The sequence below is a fragment of the Salmo salar genome, chromosome 11 (genome assembly GCF_965601325.2).
Source record: "Salmo salar chromosome 11, fSalSal1, whole genome shotgun sequence".
Lineage (NCBI taxonomy): Eukaryota > Metazoa > Chordata > Actinopteri > Salmoniformes > Salmonidae > Salmo > Salmo salar.
Window position 1 is genome coordinate 41832647 of NC_138301.1, and position 16971 is coordinate 41849617.

Here is a 16971-nt window from a genome sequence, read left to right on the forward strand (position 1 = left end):
CCCGGGGAAGGGAGGAATAGCTAATAGCCCTTAGAGAGCTTCACAAAGACAGCTCGACGGGCAGGGTGAGGAGAATGACAGCAGCCCTGGGGGGGATCTCTTTCTCTCTTTTTACGCTCAGCTTGTTGGTTTCCGACAGACCCACTTCCTCTATTGGCAGCAGCATAGAGAGGATTGATCAGCATATCCTTAGCCATTCAGTTGAATTGTGGCAATTTTCCCGATGAATTGTGAAGCGACAGCCTCTGGAAACTGTCATACAGTCTTTGGACCTGGCGAGTAGAGCTGCCAATATCACGTTGACTGCAGCTGAGTAATATTGGATTGGAAATTCATGGAGAAATGTACCTCCTTCACGCATGACAGGATGTCATAGCAGGAAACTGTCAGCCATTGGAGTAGGCCAGGTGTCACGTCCACAAAATGGTCCTGAGAGGCCAGGTGTCACGTCCACAAAATGGTCCTGAGAAGCCAGGTGTCACGTCCACAAAATGGTCCTGAGAGGCCCGGTGTCACGTCCACAAAATGGTCCTGAGAGGCCAGGTGTCACGTCCACAAAATGGTCCTGAGAGGCCCGGTGTCACGTCCACAAAATGGTCCTGAGAGGCCCGGTGTCACGTCCACAAAATGGTCCTGAGAGGCCAGGTGTCACGTCCACAAAATGGTCCTGAGAGGCCCGGTGTCACGTCCACAAAATGGTCCTGAGAGGCCCGGTGTCACGTCCACAAAATGGTCCTGAGAGGCCAGGTGTCACGTCCACAAAATGGTCCTGAGAGGCCCGGTGTCACGTCCACAAAATGGTCCTGAGAGGCCCGGTGTCACGTCCACAAAATGGTCCTGAGAGGCCAGGTGTCACGAGGTGTTGGACCTGTAGGCATACATTCAATACACCCAGGATCAATGATCTCAGACAATCAAAGCCTTTTGACTGGAGGCCAACATATCAAGATAACAGTCTGGGACAGATAGGGTTTATGAGTAAATATAGTAGTATAAATATAGTATTCATAAATTAAATCAATCACAAGCATGTTGTATTTAATGACTAGGTACTCTGTATTAGAGTAATCTGTTGTATTTAATGACTAGGTACTCTGTATTAGAGTAATCTGTTGTATTTAATGACTAGGTACTCTGTATTAGAGTAATCTGTTGTATTTAATGACTAGGTACTCTGTATTAGAGTAATCTGTTGTATTTAATGACTAGGTACTCTGCATTACAGTCATCTGTTGTATTTAATGACTAGGTACTCTGTATTACAGTGATCTGTAGTAATCTGTTGTATTTAATGACTAGGTACTCTGTATTAGAGTAATCTGTTGTATTTAATGACTAGGTACTCTGTATTAGAGTAATCTGTTGTATTTAATGACTAGGTACTCTGCATTACAGTCATCTGTTGTATTTAATGACTAGGTACTCTGTATTACAGTGATCTGTTGTATTTAATGACTAGGTACTCTGTATTACAGTCATCTGTTGTATTTAATGACTAGGTACTCTGTATTAGAGTAATCTGTTGTATTTAATGACTAGGTACTCTGTATTAGAGTAATCTGTTGTATTTAATGACTAGGTACTCTGTATTACAGTGATCTGTTGTATTTAATGACTAGGTACTCTGTATTAGAGTAATCTGTTGTATTTAATGACTAGGTACTCTGTATTAGAGTAATCTGTTGTATTTAATGACTAGGTACTCTGTATTAGAGTAATCTGTTGTATTTAATGACTAGGTACTCTGTATTAGAGTAATCTGTTGTATTTAATGACTAGGTACTCTGTATTAGAGTAATCTGTTGTATTTAATGACTAGGTACTCTGTATTAGAGTAATCTGTTGTATTTAATGACTAGGTACTCTGTATTACAGTGATCTGTTGTATTTAATGACTAGGTACTCTGTATTAGAGTAATCTGTTGCATTTAATGACTAGGTACTCTGTATTAGAGTAATCTGTTGTATTTAATGACTAGGTACTCTGTATTAGAGTAATATGTTGTATTTAATGACTAGGTACTCTGTATTACAGTCATATGTTGTATTTAATGACTAGGTACTCTGTATTACAGTCATCTGTTGTATTTAATGACTAGGTACTCTGTATTACAGTAATCTGTTGTATTTAATGACTAGGTACTCTGTATTACAGTAATCTGTTGTATTTAATGACTAGGTACTCTGTATTAGAGTAATCTGTTGTATTTAATGACTAGGTACTCTGTATTAGAGTAATCTAATGACTAGGTACTCTAATACGCTGTAGGTACATATACGCTGTCCCTCTCTCCCCTTACCTTCATTGGGCTCTATTTACATTTGTCAGAGAAAATGACAATTTTCGTGGTATTGCTTTGTGCACTGACTTTAACGAGATCTGGAGAAAACGAACATTGTCGCTGGGTGAGTACATCTGACAATGTGCTCTCCCGTCCATTGGACATTTTGTTTGCAGGAACTCGCTCCTTTTCACTCGTTCCACTCGTCCAAGTGCCGATGTATTTGTGGCATGATGTGAACATTACGAATTTGTGTCACTACCAAAGTCTAATGGTTTTAAATGACTGTTTTGTATTGTCTGGAAACTCACTTGTAGACTTCGCTTGCAGTAGGTCTCTTAAAAAAGAGAAGCCGTGCAAAGTTATTAAACAGAGGTGCCTAGTTATTCTTCTTTTGTTGATATCAGGTAACGTGCAACCTAACCCTGGCCCTGATATGCAATGTCTCCAAACCCCCTCTGATTTTAAATCAAGATCTGGTCTTGGTATTTTTCATTTAAATGTACGCAGCCTGTTGTCAAAAATGGATGGGGTTAGGATTTGGGCTAAATCAACTGATGCTGATATAATTGTGTTTTCTGAAACCTGGCTCAGCAAGTCTGTTCTTGATACGGATATTTGTATAACTGGTTACAATGTTTATCGCACTGATCGGGTTAAGAAAGGTGGGGGTGTGGCTATATATGTAAAAACGAAATTCCCTGTAAGTGTGGCAAAGTCTGAAACTATTTGTAAACAGTTGGAATTTCTTGCTTTGAATATTGAGGTTTCTAAGGGTCTTTCTATAACTGTGATTGGCTGTTATAGACCCCCCTCTGCTCTCGGTGATGCATTTTCTTCTTTGACGCACCTCATGTCTAAACTTCTTTACAGTGAAATGATTTTGATTGGTGATCTTAACTGGTGTTGGTTAATGCCGGTGTCTGATGATTTAAAAATGTTTTGTAATTCTATGAATCTTACCCAGTTGATTAACTCACCCACTCGCCCTAATCTAAAATGCCCTGATAAATCTACCCTGATTGATTTGATATTGACAAATGTTCCACATAAATATTCTGCGGTTGGTGTTTTTTGTAATGATTTAAGTGACCATTGTGCTGTTGTTGCTATTAGAAATACTAAGATTTCTAAGTCTAACCCGCGTTTTATTCGTAAGAGAAATCTGAAGTGTTTCATTGAGCAGGCTTTCTTTCATGATTTGTTTTATTTTGACTGGAGCAAGATTGAGCTTATCCCTGATGTGGAAACTGCCTGGAAATTCTTTCATGATGGTTTTCTCCAAATAGTAAACAGACATGCTCCATTCCGCAGGTTCAGGGTTAAAGGGAGGGATAATCCATGGTTTTCGTCTGAGCTTTCTTGCATTGTTCACGACCGTAATCTAGCCTGGGCTAAAGCAAGGAAATCGTGTTCTGATGCTGATTGGCTTGTTTTTAGGCAGTTACGAAACAAGTGTTCTTCTCTTCTCAGGAAGGCCAAATCTGAATATTTTATGTCTGTTACCACTGATAACCTGAATGACCCTAGAAAGTTTTGGAAGGCTATTAAGTCTATGTCTGGTAACAGTAATGTTAATGAATTACCGTCATGTGTATTGAAGGACTCTGTTGCTCTATATGACAAAACTGAAATGCTGAATTGTTTCAATGAGCACTTTGTATCATCTGGTAGGCTGTTTGATTCAGTGTCCTCTGTCTCTGTACAACCTTGTGTGGATGAACCAGTGAGAGCTGGTCAAACTTTTAGCTTTTTGCCATTCTCAGTGCAGGTGGTACATAAAGCCCTGAAATCCTTAGATCAGCGAAAGCCTGCAGGTCCTGATCTTTTGGATCCCTGCTTTTTAAATCTGGCAGCTGATTTCATAGCTGAACCACTTGCATATCTGTTTAATCTAACCCTGGAATGTAATGAAATTCCAAAGATCTGGAAATCAGCATTTGTCCTGCCACTTTTAAAAGGGGGAGATCCAACTCTTTTAAATAATTATAGGCCAATCTCAAAGCTGTCACCCCTGGTGAAAATACTTGAAACCCTTGTGAGTGACCAGCTAAAAGAGTTTTTATATACTAACTCTATTTTATCAATGTACCAATCGGGTTTCAGGAAGAAGCATAGCACAATTACAGCAGCCATGAAGGTTTTAAATGATATCACTGAAGCTCTTGACAAAAAACAGCATTGTGTCTCACTTTTTATTGATCTCTCTAAGGCTTTTGATACAGTTGATCATGCTATACTAAGGCAGAGATTGTCGAGTGTAGGTCTTTCAGAGCATGCAGTTGCATGGTTTGTTAACTATCTGTCTGATAGAACTCAGTGCACTCAATTTGATGGGCTTAGGTCTGTTAAATTGTCTGTCTTAAATGGTGTGCCCCAAGGCTCTGTACTTGGTCCTCTCTTATTCACTATTTATATAAATAATTTAGACAAAAATGTCCAAAATGCACAACTTCATTTTTATGCTGATGATACTGTTATTTACTGTTGTGCTTCATCTCTTACAAAAGCTTTCCAGAACTTGCAAACTGCTTTTAATACTGTTCAACATACCTTGTCTCAATTGAAGCTTATCCTCAATACTGACAAAACTAAACTTCTGGTGTTTTCTAAAGCAAGAAATAGACCCCTGAACCTTTCACCTATTACTACCTTTCAGGGCAAGGAGATTGAGGTTGTAACCTCATATAAATATCTTGGAATTTTGATTGATGATGGCCTCTCTTTTAAAATGCATATTCAACAACTTACTAAAAAATTTAAGCTGAAATTAGGATTTTATTTTAGGAATAAGGCTTGTTTTTCTTTTGAAGCCAGAAGGAGGCTAGTATCAGCTACATTTATGCCTTTACTAGACTATGGGGATATTTTATATATAAATGCTTCCGCTCAGTGTTTGAGATCAATTGACACCCTTTACCATGGCACTTTGAGATTTATTTTAAATTGCAAAACCCTTACGCACCACTGCACTTTGTATACCAGGGTTGGCTGGCCTTCTCTAGTCACTCGTAGGCTCAGTCACTGGTATACTTTTATTTACAAAGCCATTTTGGGTTTACTACCTTTTTATTTGGGCATTTTTATTGTTCAGAAATGTGGTGGGTACTCTCTTCGTTCGAGGGACTTTATCTTGCTAACTGTTCCAAATGTCCGAACTGAATTTGGTAAAAGGGCTTTTATGTACTCTGCGCCATCGTCTTGGAATGCCTTACAAAATACTTTTAAAATGGAAGAACTTGTCCCGATTGGTATTTTTAAATCACTGATGAATGATCTTGAGACTGATTCCCTGACCTGTCAATGTTTTTAATTTGCTGTTTTTGATTGTGTTATATTCTTTGTTAATTTTATGGTTTTTACTAGATTACTTGTAGTTTTTCATGTTGTTTGTCTAATTTTTGTAATGACTTGGCGCTGCCTATCTTGGCCAGGACGCTCTTGAAAAAGAGATTTTAAATCTCAATGAGCCTTTCCTGGTTAAATAAAGGTTAATTAATAATAATCTGTTGTATTTAATGACTAGGTACTCTGTATTACAGTCATCTGTTGTATTTAATGACTAGGTACTCTGTATTACAGTCATCTGTTGTATTTAATGACTAGGTACTCTGTATTAGAGTAATCTGTTGTATTTAATGACTAGGTACTCTGTATTACAGTCATCTGTTGTATTTAATGACTAGGTACTCTGTATTACAGTGATATGTTGTATTTAATGACTAGGTACTCTGTATTAGAGTAATCTGTTGTATTTAATGACTAGGTACTCTGTATTAGAGTAATCTGTTGTATTTAATGACTAGGTACTCTGTATTACAGTAATCTGTTGTATTTAATGACTAGGTACTCTACATTTGAGTAATCTGTTGTATTTAATGACTAGGTACTCTGTATTACAGTAATCTGTTGTATTTAATGACTAGGTACTCTGTATTACAGTAATCTGTTGTATTTAATGACTAGGTACTCTACATTAGAGTAATCTGTTGTATTTAATGACTAGGTACTCTGTATTACAGTGATCTGTTGTATTTAATGACTAGGTACTCTACATTAGAGTAATCTGTTGTATTTAATGACTAGGTACTCTGAACTAGAGTAATCTGTTATATTTAATCACTAGGTACTCTGTATTACAGTACTCCGTTATATTTAATGGCTAGATACTCTTTATTACAGTAATCTGTTGTATTTAATGACTAGATACTCTTTATTACAGTACTTTGTTGACCAATAACATCTGCTAAATATGTGTATGTGACCAATATAATTTGATTTGATTTGATGTCAGACTGGGAAGAATGCACATTATCAAATGGGGGAACTTCAGTATGGGAAAGAGGGTTGTAAGGCCTGTGAGGAGAGCAGGGATGAAGAAGGAGGGAGGAGAAGAAAGGGGGAGGAAGGGAGTGAGGGGAGGGGCAGAGAGAGGGATGAGCCACAGGGGGTTCTGGGTAATAGCCAGGAGGGTCTTATGATTCCAAGGAGGCGGGCGGTGGGAGATCAGGGGCTGCTGGGTCCAAGCTGTCTTTGAGCTCCACTCAGGCGTTAGGGCAGAAGAGAAAAGACACACAAATGCATCAAAAACACACGAAACACACTCGACATCTCACTCTCTCTCTCTCTCTCTTTCTCTTTCTCTGTCTCTCTCTCGCTCACTCTCTCTCACGCTCTCTCGCTCTCTCTCTCTGCCCAGCAATGACCTTTTCCTGCGTACAGACCCAAACTTACCTCCTGACTAGTTTCACTAAATCCCAATCAGAGCAATCTCCTGGAAGGAAAACATGGGCTTTTGTGAAAGCTGCTACGGTTGAGATGTTTGGAACGACAGTACTTATCACAGATGTTTCACACAAAAGATTGATTGTATTCCTACTGGATTATGATTATGACACACAAACAGTTTAGCACGGAAAAGTTTGCTCACTTTTCACAGCAGAAATAGCCCCCCTCACCTCCTCTGTCCCCATTGTTCAATAGCACTACGCTGCCTTACCAGGCAAAAAGGCAGTAACTGCTCATAGCGTGGAACTGAGAAAAATGGCTTTTATTTACCTTGGTTTCACAGTAACTTTATCCAGTTACTGCTAACATTTTATTTATTTATTTATTTCACCTTTATTTAACCAGGTAGGCAAGTTGAGAACAAGTTCTCATTTACAATTGCGACCTGGCCAAGATAAAGCAAAGCAGTTCGACAACATACAAAAACACAGAGTTACACATGGAGTAAAACAACATACAATCAATGATGCAGTAGAAAAAAATAATTAAAAAAAATAAGATTATATACAATGTGAGCAAATGATGTGAGATAAGGGAGGTAAAGGCAAAAAAATGCCATGGTGGCAAAGTAAATAAAGTATAGCAAGAAAAACACTGGAATGGTAGATGACATGACCCCCATTTTCTCCAAAACACAATACAATATAGGCAGGATACTTTTCTACATGATTAAGCATGTATTTAATGTTGCAAAAACGACATTAACTCATTTTCGACTAAATGAGCAGTTACTGCCTTTTTGCTTGGTAGGACCTTGAATGATTCACAACACCCATTTGCAGGAAATGTAAATGGATGAAAACACAATATGGTTGGAATATGTCCCCTACTTCTCCTCATTTTGTTATCACAGACCAAATATTGACCCAAGTTCCCACTGGACATTCAAGTGAAAATACATACAATTCAACTTCGAGAAGAAAGCCAGGGAACAAAGGCAGAAAAACATGCGTAAGGAAACAGACATAGGGAAACATGCGTAGGGAAACATGCGTAGGGAAACATGAATAGGGAAACATGCGTAGGGAAACATGCGTAGGGAAACATGAGTAGGGAAACATGCGTAGGGAAACATGCGTAGGGAAACATGCGTAGGGAAACATGCGTAGGGAAACATGCGTAGGGAAACATGCGTAGCGAAACATGCGTAGGGAAACATGCGTAGGGAAACATGCAAAGGGAAACATGCAAAGGGAAATGTGCATAGGAAACGTGCATAGGGAAACATGCATAAAGAAACATGTGTAGGGAAACATGAAAGGGAAACATGAGTAGGGAAACATGAGTAGGGAAACATTTATACTCTGTATAGTCGTAGACCTCTCTATTTGCAAACAAGAGAGTATGAAGTATCCAATACCAAGAACGTCTTTCAATAGTTATCAACAGCTATCTACAGTCCCAGCTAGTGATAGGGCTGCCACAGTGAGACAGTGAGAAAGAGAGATAGATAGATGGATGTATATAGAGAGTGAAAGAGAGAGTGAGTGGTGCAGCCCATATCTAGAGGAGTACAGAGCAGTGAGAGGAATAGAGGGAGCTTAACTGCTGCTCCAGGGCTGCATGCAGCTGTCTGGTCTGGGGCTGAGAGGGAGCAGGAGAGAGGGAGGGGTAGCTCATAGGAGGAGGAGAGGACCTGAAGGGAGAAAGGAGAGACGGGGTAAGAAGAGGGGAGGAGAGAAACAGATGAGAGTGAGCAGAGCATAGTAGGCCAGTTGACTGGATGTATCGTGGAGAAGCTAGGAGAAACTGGCAGACTGCAGCCGGTCTATAAAAGGGAGGAGGGGGGGGGGGGTGTAATTTGAGAGGGCCTGACAGATCGTGGTTATAGTGTCACTACTCTACTCAGCACTAAGGTAAGATATTGGTTTCACTGAGGAGACTGTTTTCGCAGAGTAATTCAGATATACTATGGCTGGCTGTGTGTGTGTGTGTGTGTGTGTGTGTGTGTGTGTGTGTGTGTGTGTGTGTGTGTGTGTGTGTGTGTGTGTGTGTGTGTGTGTGTGTGTGTGTGAGAGTTGGGGGGTATTTCCTGTCCTTTCAAGGCTGTCATAACCATCTCCTGGGGTTATGAGATGGATGGATCACATATACAGTTAGATGGTGACGAGTTAGGTGTAGACTATGGCTAGCACGGGGACACCCTGCCATGACTTGAGCTGAGAGACACCATGCTTTAGTCTCACAGAGACAGAGAGCAACGTACGCAGTCCTGCGTGCTGTCCACTGGTGACAAATGAATGAGTGTCCTTGTGGTGAGAACTCAATGCCAGTGCTCTTTCTCTGCTGCCCTGAGGCCTCTTCCTGCTGTTCTGCTGTTTCACATTAATACTTTAACAAGCTAAGCATTATGTTCAGTCATTCTAGGGGGTAGCTTCTTTAACTCTGCTTTTTGAGAGGAAGGAGGGAGGTAAACGAGGAAGGAAAGGAATTGAGATGTGCAGTGAGTGGAATGAGTACCAGACTACTCCCACAGCACTCAGAGGTGAGAATCTCGGGAGTTCAAAACGTGCTGTGACAGCGGCTGTCTTTGGACATGTCGAGCTCCAGCTATATCAATGCCGTGCCACACTCCTTCACCTCCACCCCCACGACAAAGTGATTACTGGTCTGCCTGTGGGTGGGATGGGTGAGAGTGATTACTGGTCTGCCTGTGGGTGGGATGGGTGAGAGTGATTACTGGTCTGCCTGTGAGTGGGATGGGTGAGAGTGATTACTGGTCTGCCTGTGGGTGGGATGGGTGAGAGTGATTACTGGTCTGCCTGTGGGTGGGATGGGTGAGAGTGATTACTGGTCTGCCTGTGGGTGGGATGGGTGAGAGTGATTACTGGTCTGCCTGTGGGTGGGATGGGTGAGAGTGATTACTGGTCTGCCTGTGGGTGGGATGGGTGTGCTAACTGGATTGTGTGCACCGCTTGGTCTCCACCGGCTGAAGACCAGATGTACTGTAGTCTGAAGGACAGGAAGAGACCATAGCAGCATGGCAACAGGGACGTCTCTATTTGCACACAGCACTGTGACTGTTCCCATCCTTGAACAATGCTGAATTGTGGCTGTGGTGATGTCATCTTGTCACTGATCTGACAGTGTCATAAATCTCCTTTCCAGAAGGACTTCCTGTCTGTTTTTTTTTTTAAATATATGTATTTAACCAGGCAAGTCAGTTAAGAACAAATTCGTATTTACAATGACAGCCTAACAGTGGGTTAACTGCCTTGTTCAGGGGCAGAACAATAGATTTTTATCTTGTCAGCTTGGGGATTCGATCCAGCAATCTTTCAGTTACTGGCCCAATTCTCTAACCACTAGGCTACCTGCCACTGTCTGCAAGCAGAAGTTCCCCTTTACCACAAACCTAGGATCTATTCACCATCCCTGATGTATCATCAATCGTTAGTGGGACAAACCTCCAAACTGGCCTTGGATCAGTGTCTAAGGGCCATCCAGCTCTACACCTGTGATTAGGTCTAGTGTGACCCAGAAGATAGATGTATCTCACGCTGCAAGGCAGGAATTCGGTCAGTACATGCTTGTGGGTAACGACAAACAAAAGAAGTGGTTTGAGTGTTTTTATGATGGAGTCAACCACTTGGTGGGTCCAAGCCCAGGACATACGTGTCAGAGAGGAATCATTTCATGGAGCCGCCTCCTTGTTAGTAGTTGGTTATTTCAGACTCAAATCACTTGTGAGGGACTGCTCTTGTCTATCATTATTTACTTACTCGCTATTTTATGTGAAATAGTTTCTTGTGGCATTGAACGTATGCCACACTGCAAACATTTCACACTCTGACTAACATGGGATTTGAATTGCCATGACAGTACTGACAAAATTCCTCTGAATTACAGGGGCGGACAGAAGGGATTTTGAAGAAAGCAACACTCCTCTTTAATATCTTTACTAATGGGGGTTTCTCTAGGGATTTTAGAACAGCAATCTCAAAGTTAAAGGAGAAATCCACCCAAAAACGATATTTTGGTATTTGTTTCATTAGTCCATTGTTGACATAGTCCCAAAATGTTTTACCTGTCAGCAATCAATTTTTCAAGATATATAACTTTCAAAATACAGAAATCTTCACCATATGATGATGTTTTTTGCGTCATGTGATATAAAATGCATCACACAGAGATGATTTCTATATTTTGAAAGTTGATTGCTGACAATCAAAACATTTTGGGACTATTTCAACAATGGACCAAAATACCAAAATATCGTTTTTGGGTGGCGTTTTCCTTTAATACTCTAATGTGGTATGATCATTTTGTGTTTTTTCCCCTAAATCTAAAATAATCCAATTATGTTCAACCAGCCGGTTGATCTAACCATGAATGCCCACTAACCTGTCAACTAAACAGCTGACATTGACCAGCATATATACTGCTAAAAAAAATAAAGGGAACACTTAAACAACACATCCTAGATCTGAATGAAAGAAATAATCTTATTAAATACTTTTTTCTTTACATAGTTGAATGTGCTGACAACAAAATCACACAAAAAGAATCAATGGAAATCCAATTTATCAACCCATGGAGGTCTGGAGTTGGAGTCACACTCAAAATGAAAGTGGAAAACCACACTACAGGCTGATCCAACTTTGATGTAGTGTCCTTAAAACAAGTCAAAATGAGGCTCAGTAGTGTGTGTGGCCTCCACGTGCCTGTATGACCTCCCTACAATGCCTGGGCATGCTCCTGATGAGGTGGCAAATGGTCTCCTGAGGGATCTCCTCCCAGACCTAGACTAAAGCATCCGCCAACTCCTGGACAGTCTGTGGTGCAACGTGGCGTTGGTGGATGGAGCGAGACATGATGTCCCAGATGTGCTCAATTGGATTCAGGTCTGGGGAACGGGCAGGCCGGTCCATAGCATCAATGCCTTCCTCTTGCAGGAACTGCTGACACACTCCAGCCACATGAGGTCTAGCATTGTCTTGCATTAGGAGGAACCCAGGGCCAACCGCACCAGCATATGGTCTCACAAGGGGTCTGAGGAGCTCATCTCGGTACCTAATGGCAGTCAGGCTACCTCTGGCGAGCACATGGAGGGCTGTGCGGCCCCCCAAAGAAATGCCACCCCACACCATGACTGACCCACAGCCAAACCGGTCATGCTGGCGGATGTTGCAGGCAGCAGAACGTTCTCCACGACGTCTCCAGACTCTGTCACGTCTGTCACGTGCTCAGTGTGAACCTGCTTTCATCTGTGAAGAGCACAGGGCGCCAGTGGCGAATTTGCCAATCTTGGTGTTCTCTGGCAAATGCCAAACGTCCTGCACGGTGTTGGGCTGTAAGCACAACCCCCACCTGTGGACGTCGGGCCCTCATACCACCCTCATGGAGTCTGTTTCTGACCGTTTGAGCAGACACATGCACATTTGTGGCCTGCTGGAGGTCATTTTGCAGGGCTCTGGCAGTGCTTCTTCTCCTGCTACTCCTTGCACAAAGGCGGAGGTAGCGGTCCTGCTGCTGGGTTGTGGCCCTCCTACGGCCTCCTCCATGTCTCCTGATGTACTGGCCTGTCTCCTGGTAGCGCCTCCATGCTCTGGACACTACGCTGACAGACACAGCAAACCTTCTTGCCACAGCTCGCATTGATGTGCCATCCTGGATGAGCTGCACTACCTGAGCCACTTGTGTGGGTTGTAGACTCCGTCTCATGCTACCACTAGAGTGAAAGCACCGACAGCATTCAAAAGTGACCAAAACATCCGCCAGGAAGCATAGGAACTGAGAAGTGGTCTGTGGTCCCCACCTGCAGAACCACTCCTTTATTGGGGGTGTCTTACTAATTGCCTATAATTTCCACCTGTTGTCTATTCCATTTGCACAACATGTGAAATGTATTGTCAATCAGTGTTGCTTCCTAAGTGGACAGTTTGATTTCACAGAAGTGTGATTGACTTGGAGTTACATTGTGTTGTTTAAGTGTTCCCTTTATTTTTTGGAGCAGTGTACATTAACCAGAAAACCACCATGTCAGCACATTGAACATGATAAAACAGCAACTAACTGGTGCCTTCAATATAGCCCAGTGCTGGTATTGCAGAAACTCCTTTCTGAACCTCCCTCTTTAATATCTCTCTATTTCTTCTCCATCAGATGTCATGGCGTCCGACATACCGAAGCTCCAAGTTTCGAAACGTCTATGGCAAAGTGGCCAACCGAGAGCACTGCTTTGACGGCATTCCCATCACCAAGAACGTCCATGACAACCACTTCTGTGCCGTCAATGCCAAGTTCCTGGCCATCGTCACGGAGAGTGCCGGTGGAGGGTCCTTTATCGTTATCCCTGTCTCCCAGGTAACCATGGCAGCAGGCCAACAGTGAGGCATTATGTTCTCTGGGCTGCATATCTCTCTGAAACATCTACTCTGAGAATGATTTGTATTTTTGCACTTTAGGTTGTCCTTTTCTCAAAGTCAAAGCACATGACATTCTTTCACTCCTTCCACTACCAATGTATAGCACCCACTTGGGTGGTGCCACGGCAGCCATTTTACGTAATAACGATCACCACACGTGGTGAGGTGTGATTGACTTCTAATATAACCCTGTAAAGACCAGTTCCAACCCTAACCCTGTAACAACCAGTGCCAACCCTAACCCTGTAAAGACCAGTTCCAACCCTAACCCTGTAAAGACCAGTGCCAACCCTAACCCTGTAAAGACCAGTGCCAACCCTAACCCTGTAAAGACCAGTGCCAACCCTAACCCTGTAACGACCAGTTCCAACCCTAACCCTGTAAAGACCAGTTCCAACCCTAACCCTGTAAAGACCAGTGCCAACCCTAACCCTGTAAAGACCAGTGCCAACCCTAACCCTGTAACGACCAGTTCCAACCCTAACCCTGTAAAGACCAGTTCCAACCCTAACCCTGTAAAGACCAGTTCCAACCCTAACCCTGTAACGACCAGTTCCAACCCTAACCCTGTAAAGACCAGTTCCAACCCTAACCCTGTAAAGACCAGTGCCAACCCTAACCCTGTAAAGACCAGTGCCAACCCTAACCCTGTAAAGACCAGTTCCAACCCTAACCCTGTAAAGACCAGTTCCAACCCTAACCCTGTAAAGACCAGTGTCAACCCTAACCCTGTAACGACCAGTTCCAACCCTAACCCTGTAAAGACCAGTTCCAACCCTAACCCTGTAAAGACCAGTTCCAACCCTAACCCTGTAAAGACCAGTGCCAACCCTAAGCCTGTAACGACCAGTTCCAACCCTAAGCCTAACCCTGTAACTACCAGTGCCAACCCTAACCCTGTAAAGACCAGTTCCAACCCTAACCCTGTAAAGACCAGTGCCAACCCTAAGCCTAACCCTGTAACTACCAGTTCCAACCCTAACCCTGTAAAGACCAGTGCCAACCCTAAGCCTAACCCTGTAACAACCAGTGCCAACCCTAACCCTGTAAAGACCAGTGCCAACCCTAACCCTGTAAAGACCAGTTCCAACCCTAACCCTGTAAAGACCAGTGCCAACCCTAAGCCTAACCCTGTAACAACCAGTGCCAACCCTAACCCTGTAAAGACCAGTTCCAACCCTAACCCTGTAAAGACCAGTTCCAACCCTAAGCCTGTAAAGACCAGTTCCAACCCTAACCCTGTGACGACCAGTTCCAACCCTAACCCTGTAACGACCAGTTCCAACCCTAACCCTGTAAAGACCAGTGCCAACCCTAACCCTGTAACGAACAGTTCCAACCCTAACCCTGTAAAGACCAGTGCCAACCCTAACCCTGTAAAGACCAGTTCCAACCCTAACCCTGTAAAGACCAGTTCCAACCCTAACCCTGTAACAACCAGTTCCAACCCTAACCCTGTAAAGACCAGTTCCAACCCTAACCCTGTAAAGACCAGTTCCAACCCTAACCCTGTAACGACCAGTTCCAACCCTAACCCTGTAACGAACAGTTCCAACCCTAACCCTGTAAAGACCAGTTCCAACCCTAACCCTGTAACGACCAGTTCCAACCCTAACCCTGTAACGACCAGTTCCAACCCTAACCCTGTAAAGACCAGTGCCAACCCTAACCCTGTAACGACCAGTTCCAACCCTAACCCTGTAACGAACAGTTCCAACCCTAACCCTGTAAAGACCAGTTCCAACCCTAACCCTGTAACGACCAGTTCCAACCCTAACCCTGTAAAGACCAGTGCCAACCCTAACCCTGTAACGACCAGTTCCAACCCTAACCCTGTAACGAACAGTTCCAACCCTAACCCTGTAAAGACCAGTTCCAACCCTAACCCTGTAACGAACAGTTCCAACCCTAACCCTGTAAAGACCAGTTCCAACCCTAACCCTGTAAAGACCAGTTCCAACCCTAACCCTGTGACGACCAGTTCCAACCCTAACCCTGTAACGACCAGTTCCAACCCTAACCCTGTAACGAACAGTTCCAACCCTAACCCTGTAAAGACCAGTTCCAACCCTAACCCTGTAAAGACCAGTTCCAACCCTAACCCTGTAAAGACCAGTTCCAACCCTAACCCTGTAAAGACCAGTTCCAACCCTAACCCTGTAACAACCAGTTCCAACCCTAACCCTGTAAAGACCAGTGCCAACCCTAACCCTGTAAAGACCAGTTCCAACCCTAACCCTGTAAAGACCAGTTCCAACCCTAACCCTGTAAAGACCAGTTCCAACCCTAACCCTGTAACGAACAGTTCCAACCCTAACCCTGTAAAGACCAGTTCCAACCCTAACCCTGTAAAGACCAGTTCCAACCCTAACCCTGTAACGAACAGTTCCAACCCTAACCCTGTAAAGACCAGTTCCAACCCTAACCCTGTAAAGACCAGTTCCAACCCTAACCCTGTAACGACCAGTTCCAACCCTAACCCTGTAACGAACAGTTCCAACCCTAACCCTGTAAAGACCAGTTCCAACCCTAACCCTGTAACGACCAGTTCCAACCCTAACCCTGTAAAGACCAGTTCCAACCCTAACCCTGTAAAGACCAGTTCCAACCCTAACCCTGTAACGAACAGTTCCAACCCTAACCCTGTAAAGACCAGTTCCAACCCTAACCCTGTAAAGACCAGTTCCAACCCTAACCCTGTAACGAACAGTTCCAACCCTAACCCTGTAAAGACCAGTTCCAACCCTAACCCTGTAAAGACCAGTTCCAACCCTAACCCTGTAACGACCAGTTCCAACCCTAACCCTGTAACGAACAGTTCCAACCCTAACCCTGTAAAGACCAGTTCCAACCCTAACCCTGTAACGAACAGTTCCAACCCTAACCCTGTAAAGACCAGTTCCAACCCTAACCCTGTAAAGACCAGTTCCAACCCTAACCCTGTAACGAACAGTTCCAACCCTAACCCTGTAAAGACCAGTTCCAACCCTAACCCTGTAAAGACCAGTTCCAACCCTAACCCTGTAACGACCAGTTCCAACCCTAACCCTGTAACGAACAGTTCCAACCCTAACCCTGTAAAGACCAGTTCCAACCCTAACCCTGTAAAGACCAGTGCCAACCTCATACTCCTCAACCAGATACCAAATCCAACAATGTAGCTAACAATGGTACGCAAGACTTGCACTTAAATATCTTGAAGGACATTGTTGTAATGGAAAATGTGTAGCTTTCAAAGACCTTAAAAGTATGGACTGTGGTGGGAAAATGTTGATTTTACCTGAAGAGGAGTCTGGTTTTCATTAATGATTCCAGTGATTACTGGAAATACATTTGGATGACATATGATATTTATGTTTTACTGTTCTACAAAGCAAACCTTTTCTGGAGATCTTTAAACACTCACCTTTAGGTTTAACGTGGAGTTATGATAATACTGTGTTGTGTGATTGTATATATTAAGCATCTCCAATCCAAAATTAAATCTAGAATCGGCTTCCTATTTCGCAACAAAGCCTCCTTCACTCACGCTG

General features: G+C 43.1%; 1 protein-coding gene across 2 annotated transcripts in view; it reads left to right on the plus strand.

The window, feature by feature from the left end:
- Nucleotides 1-16971, plus strand: part of LOC106595117 (coronin-2B) — an 86239-nt gene that overhangs the window by 43073 nt on the left and 26195 nt on the right. The window contains exons 1-2 of one of the 2 annotated variants that reach the window (XM_082957950.1): nt 8594-8926; nt 13176-13376. In XM_082957950.1, the coding sequence (XP_082814076.1) occupies nt 13176-13376 (201 nt within the window). In that variant the 5' untranslated portion in view covers nt 8594-8926. Of the gene's footprint in view, nt 1-8593; nt 8927-13175; nt 13377-16971 lie in introns of those variants that run through there. The other variant, XM_082957949.1, reaches the window with a different exon arrangement.